At 40.9% G+C, this 9,149-nt stretch overlaps 1 protein-coding gene across 3 annotated transcripts; it reads right to left on the reverse strand.

Annotated features, from left to right (window-relative positions):
- Positions 1 to 2: 2 nt before the first annotated feature.
- On the reverse strand, positions 3 to 7,812 carry abhd14b (abhydrolase domain containing 14B). Of its 3 annotated transcripts, none has more exons than XM_080423881.1 (5): positions 7,617 to 7,812; positions 6,669 to 6,905; positions 5,822 to 6,063; positions 4,765 to 4,968; positions 3 to 4,074 (listed from the first exon to the last, which is right to left on the reverse strand). In XM_080423881.1, exons 2-4 carry the CDS (start codon positions 6,886 to 6,888, stop codon positions 4,789 to 4,791), a joined length of 642 nt encoding a protein of 213 aa, XP_080280007.1. In that variant the 5' UTR covers positions 6,889 to 6,905; positions 7,617 to 7,812; the 3' UTR covers positions 3 to 4,074; positions 4,765 to 4,788. The 3 variants fall into 3 exon arrangements, with proteins under 3 accessions (XP_080280007.1, XP_080280008.1, XP_080280009.1); XM_080423882.1 differs by having other exon boundaries at positions 4,761 to 4,968; XM_080423883.1 differs by having other exon boundaries at positions 7,728 to 7,804.
- Between the last annotated feature and the right edge of the window lie 1,337 nt (positions 7,813 to 9,149).

Below are 9,149 nucleotides of genomic sequence, written 5' to 3' on the forward strand. Positions count from 1 at the left end.
GGAATCATCAGAGGCAAACGTCTAGGAAAAGAAAAAAAGAAAACGGAGCACACCTCCTCTCGCACCTCCCGTATACCTTCACCTCCATCAGGAGGAGGAGGAGGAGAAAAAATAGGACAGGCCTAATATCCTGACGCCGCATATGGACTCAGAGTTGTCTATCCGCCTTCGCCCCCCCCCCCTGTTTGTGTAGACAGATGGCGAGGTGTGGCATCCTTGGCTTCACCGCTCACTCATTCGCCTCTCGTGAGGGGCTACGGACCATCCAGTCATTTGTGACCATAAAAGAATTACAATGGAAAATGGAAAAAATATATATATATACACAAAATGTCAACTATAAACTGCTGAAGTGGCGAGTATTCAAAACATACAGTATATTTAGGTTATAATTTTGAAACAGGAAAAAAGAAATGTTTGGTGTTACCTTAAAAACGTCACAACTTTATTTATGCACTATATCTACTTCTTGCCAAAATGAGATAGACTTTCATGTGGTCTTATTTTTATAGCCAAATTAGTAAGAGGAGAAAAAGGCTTCTGGTTCAGAATTAGGATCAACTAGGAAGAGACAGAGACTGGAGGCTGGTTCTACTTCTACAGCTTTAGTTTAAATAACGTTAAATACACTGCAGGATCCTGAGTGTTCATTTAACTCTGAGAGTGTCTAAAAGGGACCCTTTTTTTTACTCCTAGAGTTAAATTAACACACAGGGTTTTACTGTGTACCACCTGGCCCCAGGCTTGTGAGGATGCTGTAGATTACAGAGGTTCTCAAAGTGGGGTCCAGGAATCCTCAGGGTTCCTTGACAGGGTTCCAAACGAACCCTTGCAGGTGTGTAACTCTGAGAGTGTGCAAATTGAACCAAATGGGGCCGTAAGGATCAGAGTTAGAGGGGTACATTGAAATAAAAAAAGGTTTGAGGACAATTGCTGTAGATCATGAATCAGTTTTTAGCCATTTGGACTCGAGTACTCTCTGTGATTTGTAGTATTCTCTCTTATGATCGATGAACCATTATGACCTCTGCTTTTTGGACTCTCGTGCTCTCTGATAAACGAAAGCTCACCCTCTGCCAAGCCTTCATGAAGCTTCTCCCAGTCACTTTTAGATTAGAAGTGCAATCTAATCCAAACCAATCTAATCTAACCTCTACTAATGTCCCCCCAAAAAACACTATTTGTATGTGCTTCTTTCCGGTAGTTCTGCCTTCATGATTGTCTCATTCTGTAGTAGTTTCAAGGTGGGTTTTTCTGCACACTCTTTAAAAAGCTTGTATTACCTTTGACTGACGCTGTTCTAACTTCAGATCATTCGCTGCTGGGGGATAGGGGCTTATATTCAACGTTTTCGACGAAACAAAAGTGCAGCAGAGGCCACTAAATATGGTGAACACATTGCAGTTTGGTTTGTAATCTGTGATGGTAGGTACTGTACATGTCATTTTGGTCAGTATGAGGTGAGATGCCATTTAGACTGCCATGTTTAGGAGCCACTCTCTGTTTTCGTAGTGCCTTGATGCACTTTGTTTGGGAAAGCATTGGCTGATTACAGTAGAGCTACTGTATAGTACCTTTATATTGCAGCCATCCGATACACTTTGGGCAGTAAAAGGATTTATTTTGTTTTGTATGGAGCCATCTTGTTGGCTTTAGCTTCTCGTGTCCACAGAGCTACCTGACTGCTTTCTCATATAGAGATACTGTACCGTTCCTTTACTAAGCCATGTATAGAGCTATGGTACATGTCCAACAGTATAAAGCAACCCAATGGGCCATAGACAGTTTATATATAGTTGCATTTCTGCCTGAACTTTGTGTGTTTGTGTTTGTGTATGGACGTATGTTTGTTTGTGTTCTTTGCCCTCAAAGGGAATGTCTTTTAAACGAGTCGAGTATGAGTGTATGAAGGATGACAGTTATGGTAGCGTAGCCAATTTGTTTTGGTTCTCATATCACAACGTGCAAAGTGTTATACAGTTGATTTCACAAAAAGAAAACACAGCTCAACATCTGTAATGTTAGCGCAATCGTGTCTCCCTTGACTCACAGAGGTGTCAGAAAGAATGTTTGGTGTGTAAGTGTGTTTTCCGTTTTAAAGGCAACATAGCTACAGTACAAAGCCTCTTTAAATGCCTTAGTGTTATACAGTATGAAGCTCTATTAAAGTCAGTATTTTCCCTGTTGTACACGGTGTGTACACACACACACACACACACACACACACCTGCACCCGCACACATACACACACACACACACACACACACACACACACACACACTCGCACACAAACAGACACACGTTGCACCTCCAAATTAAATACTCCCCTGGACTTTTGGTGTTTTGGAGTAAGTATAGTGAGCTCTACATTAGTATGTCTTGAAATGATCAGCTGGTGTTTGATGCCTGTTTGATTAATGCATGACACGGTGGGGCTGCATTAAAGGCTCATTCATACTGTGTTGCTTGACATGTTTGAGCGAAACTTGGCAAAAGAGTCGAGTGTCAAAGCATAAATTATAATAGCCTTGAAAGATTTAAAAGAATCCTCTGGCCCTGATTTTCTAGCCCACCCACTCTGTATTTCAAGATGTGTATTTCAAGATGTCACAACGATCCTAACCTTAATAACTAACTACACACTCTGTACAGTCTTAGATTCTATATCTGATAAAGACAAACATGCTGGTAAATAAGTGCGGCAACAGCTCCAAAATAATCTGACAGATTGTCATTAAAAACATAAAAGACTTAAGTAAATTACATTTTAAGATCTGTATTTCCATTTGGCTTTCGCCCATGTTCACTAATGGGCCGGCCATTTAATCCTTGATGCTGTTCTGTTGCATTCTATTCTGGTATTCGTTTGTCTCTGTCCTGTGCCATTAATCCTGTCTCTATTTTCACACTGTCTATAAATGAATGCTACACGTTGCCTGTGGAAACGCACCCCCTGTGACTGCCTCTCTTATCCCGGCTCGGTACAAAAGACACTCACAATCACATGACTATGTAGCACACCTACACAAACATGATGAACAAATGCACACAAGTAAACAAAGTAAACAAACACATGTTCACAGCCAGCTGGGAGAGGTTTGACCAGTGGCGGACAAAGTACTCAACCCCGGTACTTGAGTCAAAGTATAGATACTCATTGTCAAATGTAACTACATGCACGTGAAAGTTGCTCAGTCTGTGCATTTGTTTTTAATATCAATGCATTGGTGAAATTTAGACATTTTCCAAAAACATTCAAAAAGTTTCCAAAACTTTTCAACAAATATCCCCCAAAAATTAAAATAGCTCTACAAGCTCACAGGGTGTCACATTGGGTTTGACCCTCGGCATAAGTAAGCCAACTAGCCAAGGTTCTTTATCCCCAGTGTGTGTGTGGACCCGTGGCGTGGCAGGTCAGAGATGAGCTCAGGGGTGTTGGTTTCCACAGAGAAAGCACGGGACTCAGAGAGATTCCTACTGATGTATGTGTGTGTGTGTGTGTGGGGGGGGGGGGGGGGGGGGGGGGGTCTCCCAGGAAGGGACCACCAGATTGTAACTGAGGAGGGACACAGTTCTGTTTTCTGTGGTTTGAGAAATTTACTTTTGCCAAAAAATTGTGGGGCGTAAAAAAAAAGAAAATGGACCAGCTTGTTGATGAGAGGGAGGGGTCTGCTCACTGCGTAGCCTCCTGTCTCTGGCCTGGCCTCTCTGTCCTCGCTGCGTCCATGTAGGTGCGTCTCTGTGGGAAAGACGTGTGTATGTGATTCTGTAGTCTGTAGTCCGGTGCTATGTGACCATGTTTGACAAAATGTGTGGTAAATAGAAAAAAAAACAACAAACAAAAAAAAAGAGTAAAAATCTGTCAAATTTTAAGTTAGTAAAAAAAAAAGGAATACAGTACTGCTGATAAATTTGAGATCTGAAGTCGGTTGTTTAATTTTAATTTTTGTTTATTTCTTGTGTGTGGGAGTATGAATGTTTGTGTGTGTGTGCGTGTGTGTGTGTGTGTGGAAGATTTCGCTCCTTCTTGCTGGGCATTGGTCCGTGTCGCTCCATTCTTTTGTACAGATGAAGCTAAAAAAAAAGAAGAAAAAAAGAAGAGGGCAAAATTTGTAAAATATTGTGTCTGTGACTCCTTGTAAAATATTTTCAAATTGTTTATTACAGAGAATCAGTTATTAAATAATGTTCATATTTTTCACTTCATTTCAATGTGTGGTGTTTTGCTTTCCAACTTGTTTCACATGTTCTTATCTGATAAAGTGATAATCTCTAATAATGTTTACATTAATAAGCATACAGTAGGTGTATTAGGGCTAACAAAAACAATGCGGCGGCAACCAGAAACCACTTTCTAGAAGTCATGGATTAAAGCCCAATCAATGTTAGGCCAAGTCCCAATCTAGGAGCCCTCTACAGTAGCGCTGTGTTTCTTAAACTATTAGCACAACATGTAAAATAATGATGTTTTAGTAATATTGTTCTAAACCTATGTTCCTGCTATTTTCGGTGCATAACATGATTCCATAGAAGACATGCTGACTTCTATGGAATCCAAATGATTGAAATCATTTGTGGCGACTGAGAACTTTAATCCATGAGAATTCTAGAGTAGGTGTAGCCTAGACCAGAACACACTGGTCAGTTCAGAATGAAAATTAAAAAAGACGCACGTTTATGTAACCAAAATGAGGAATCTGAAATTAAAAGGTTTGAGAACCACTGTAATGGGTGAAGTGAACTATGGAATGATAAAGTACATACAGTATGCAGAATCGGTGTAGAACTTCACAACGTGTCCAGGAAGTCTGTGAGAGCCTTATGCCAAGTGTCCGGGTCGTCTAGGTAACACGGGTGTCCCGTCCCCTTCATCACCACCACGCTGTGATTGGCCAGATTCCTCAGGTTGCTGAGTGACAGCTCTCCGAGCTGGGTGTCCTGGTCACCGTACACGATCAAAGCTGGAACCTGAAAAAGACATGCACACATGGAATGGAAATGGAAAATTAACACTATAGATTACTGTGTACTGTGTGTGATGTGTCTATACCTCTACATCTTATCATAATATAGCTTTAACAGAAGAGTACATAACATGTTAGATTAGGTCCGTTAAAAAGGTTCTGGACAACCGCCGATCCGACAGGATCAAGCACGCACACATTGATTTCATATATCCATGATATTGAAACACATTGTTAGAATAGTCACAATGTTTTTACGCCATGGCTCTGCAAGAGGCTAGCCGTCTATGAAAGGGTCAGAGTGGGTCTGTGTGTGTGTGTCTGTCTGTCTGTCTGTCTGTCTGGAGCTTATCTCACAAACCGCTGGACATATCGGCACTAAACTTTATGTACACTGCCAGTAGGCCACAGAAGTACCTCCACTTTTTTCACATAAGTTTTACACTTTTCGAAATATCAAATTTTAATTTGATAATCGAAGCCAATGGGCTCTGTTCCGCATGAAACCTTGCCCAAATTTGGAGTCAAGAGAGATATGTCACAGATACGTCATGGACGACTGATGTCATAAATGACTACTGTAACGTCACACACTGGCCACATGAAGATCCACATTCCATTCCCATGTGGATCCTGAGATCGACATGATTAGATTTTTTTCTACTGGAATAATCGCTGTTTAATTGCATTATTATACTGTAATAACATTAAACTACTTTGGTTGAGTATGGAGCCACCGGAACCCCCACAAGGACCCATAGTGTTAAAACATGTAAACATGTAAGGACAACTTTTAAAAAGGAAAAAGTTATGTAGTCAGTCACTTAACACTTTGCATAATATATACTTTTGCGTACCTTCACACTTTGGTATTGTTCTGCAGTGAACTTGTCAGTGCATATGGGAGCTACAGGGATGTAAGCCTGTACCAGGGCCTGGTGCTGGAAAAGGAAAGGAAGGGAGTACATGCCGCTAAGCGAGGGACTGATCACCACCACCGGGCCCAGGCTCAAACCCTCACACACATCCTTTAGGAACCCGCCTGGAGCCAGCTCCCCCACTGCTGCTGGGGCTTCTGCTGACTTTGACTGGCCAAGACCTAAAGAACAAGACACAGCAGATAAAGGAGAGCTGGCATTTACAGGCACAGAGAATGAGGTAAAATAAATAAATGCATAGATACTGTATGGCAGTGACTGACTGACAAGGAGGAGCGAGAAACAGACCACAGAAGACATTGCACCTACATAGTAAACTCTGTTGTTAAAGAAGCACACCCATTTTCAACCTTCTCTTCAGAATTGGTCCACCATAATCATGCTCATTATAAGATGGAACAATTTCCATAGAATACAAGAACGCTCTGCCCAAAACACGCTCGCCCCGGGGCAAATCGGGCGACCTCAATGCGGTTTGACCACTTAAACCCCAGCATCCTTATTGTGGGGAAGGCTTTCGCAGGAAAGAGCAGATCAACAAGCTCACAACGTTGCACTGCGACGCGTTGTGAGCTGGTCGATCGGCTATTTTCAGCGAAAGCCTTCTCCACCGTAAGAGAAAACATAAAATACACTAATATAGAGCCCTGAGGGTCTCCGGTCAACTGTATGGGGTTCAAGTGGTTAAGGTCCCTTTGGTTCCAATTGTGTGTGCACTCTTTGGAGTCTTTTAGAGTACTGAACTGTGTAGAGTCGACAGACACACCTGGTAGGTCAACAGCTACAGCCCGGCATCCTGCTGTGGCCAGGGTCTCCATGGTACCAATCCTGAGCCAGTTCTCTGATGAGAAGCGGATGCCATGCAGGAGTAGAACTGACAGCCTAACAGCGCCCCCCGCGGCCGGTAGGGCCTCTCTGTAAAACAGGGGCGATTTACACGACTCCACGGTGACTGTCCCCTCTGTCATCTTAACAGCTGACGTCATGGTCCGGTCCTACCGTCCTAGGAAGAAGAAGATGAAGGGACTTTTCGCCAAGCACTGTGCGCTACTAGACCAGTGGTTCTCAACATTTTCAGGCCGTGACCCCCCAAAATAATCATATTTTAACTGGGGACCCCCCCCCCACCCTGACACAAGCACTTGTAATGTAGGAGTTGAATTTTGTGAGGCGTTGTGAGCTTGTAAATCGGCTATTTTCACAATTTTTACCTCTTTCTTACATTATTTGACAATTTGGCCAATGTTTGACCAGTTTTTATAGTATAGTTTGTTGATTACTTTTGATGCATTAATGGTCTTTTACTTTTTTTAGGTATTAAAAAGGCCTTAAAAGTCCTTAAATTGTCACTTCACTGTCACCTGGGGACCCCCCCAAAATCATGTGGGGACCCCCCTGGGGGTCTCGACCCACAGGTTGAGAACCACTGCACTAACTACATTCACAGAACGTGATGACTTGTTGTTTAAGTTGAGTGTTTATATATTTAGCACAAAAGTATAGCCTATAAAAAAGGAAACGTACAAGAAAGTGGATGAGCAAGAAAGGGAAGAATAGCTTAATATCTGGAATCCTTTCCTCAATGAAAGATCATTACTTCATAAGGCTACTACTACATAACGGGTATTAAAAGTTACCTTAATAGACTATTTTAGTTGTGCGCTACTGACAACAATAAACATCCAACGTTAAACACAAGAATGTGTGAAATTACCTTTGAACTTTGGACATTCCCATATTAACCAGACATGATTTGTTTTTTATTATAACCTTGGCGACGCAACGGTGTTTGATAGAACTTGCAGAGTAGGAGGACATCCCTTACCTCGAAAGACCAATAATATTTCCCTGTACAGTGTTATTATCAATGGGCAAAACCAGGAGAGAAGTTCAGACGGTTTCACTTTCTGTAAAACAGCAGACAGACATGGTACAACTATTAAAGTCACTCAGTACAGTCAGGAAGTAAGTGTACTACCTTCAAAATAAAAGCATGTAGACTATGCATTTAAACAAAACTATTTCACATTTTCAAAGATAGTGATTGGAGAGTTCTTTTCATGTTTATATTTCATTACAGTGCAATTTCTGAAACGACGAACTTCAACTTGAAACGACGTGTCAAATGAGTAATGTGTAAATTTCTTTTAATAGATGCTAAATTCTTTATTTTCTTCAATGCTTTCAACTACGTGACCCTATTGGTTGCAAGGTGTATTGCACTCTGATACATAATAACTCTATGAGAAAATGGCCACCAATCGGATTGAAATGCTTTTTATTTAACAATACGAAACATACGGGTACTTTTGAGGACCCGTACAGAATTGTAACATCCGTGGCCATAAGGTAAGTACTTAATATTTGAAATTTGAATGTTTAAGTAGATGTACGGGACAAAAGGGGAGAATGTACAAACACTATGTTGAAGTTCATCCATGGCTAGTAAGTGGAGCGGTAACCCGAACAGTTCAACCACAGTCTAGCCGATAAAATTACTCGATGCGGTCGGAGTGTATATAAATCTGGCATTATACTGACCTCTAGCGTTTACAACACGTATTATCCTTTTTATTCTATTGACAGGAGCTCTTCTATCTGAGGAACAAAAACAACAACTTGTAGGCTTATTAGTGCTGCTGTCATGTTATGTTGATAACAGAAGGAATAGAATGTGTGTGGGCAGAAATAATGCTTAAAGAGTGACACAATTAGTGATTTGCCCCTTCATTAATGATTAATGCACTTATTGATTGGTTGCGTTTTTCCGTAAGGCCCTCTGTTTGATGAATGATCGATCAATGTTCGTTTGTGTGGCTGGTCTGTGTTTTAGTCTTTTTATAGGCTTATTATCTAAACCAGTGGTTCCCAAACTTTTTAGCTCGAGACCAAAAAGAGAAATTAGACTTTGCCCGGGACCCAAACTAGTGAAACTAGCAGATCTACAAGCTCACAACTTGTAGATCTTTTCACAACTTCTTAAACTTTATTAAAAATGTATTGTAAATTATTAGTTTTTTTCATTTTATGAATGACATACTTTTTGAAAAATGTTGGAATTATTTTTAATTGATGAAAAGTTGTGATTTTTTTTGTTTAAACTTTTTAAGATATTTTGATATATATTTGTCCTATATTTTTTTAAATCTTGGAAACGAAAAATAAATAAAAGGAGATATTGACTCGCGACCCATAAAAATTGGTCTGCGACCCACATATGGATCCCGACCCACTGTTTGGGAAACAG

Source organism: Gymnoscopelus braueri, assembly GCF_963280865.1.
Source record: "Gymnoscopelus braueri genome assembly, chromosome: 3".
Classification (NCBI taxonomy): domain Eukaryota; kingdom Metazoa; phylum Chordata; class Actinopteri; order Myctophiformes; family Myctophidae; genus Gymnoscopelus; species Gymnoscopelus braueri.

What these genes read in the sequence shown, in the direction of transcription:
- abhd14b (XM_080423881.1), bottom strand. Translation starts at nt 6,888, where the DNA reads ATGACGTCAGCTGTTAAGATGACAGAGGGGACAGTCACCGTGGAGTCG. An exon ending in TGTAGCTGTTGACCTACCAG is followed by an intron (nt 6,064 to 6,668) that starts GTGTGTCTGTCG and finishes CTTGTTCTTTAG; the next exon opens with GTCTTGGCCAGTCAAAGTCA. An exon ending in AACAATACCAAAGTGTGAAG is followed by an intron (nt 4,969 to 5,821) that starts GTACGCAAAAGT and finishes TGTCTTTTTCAG; the next exon opens with GTTCCAGCTTTGATCGTGTA.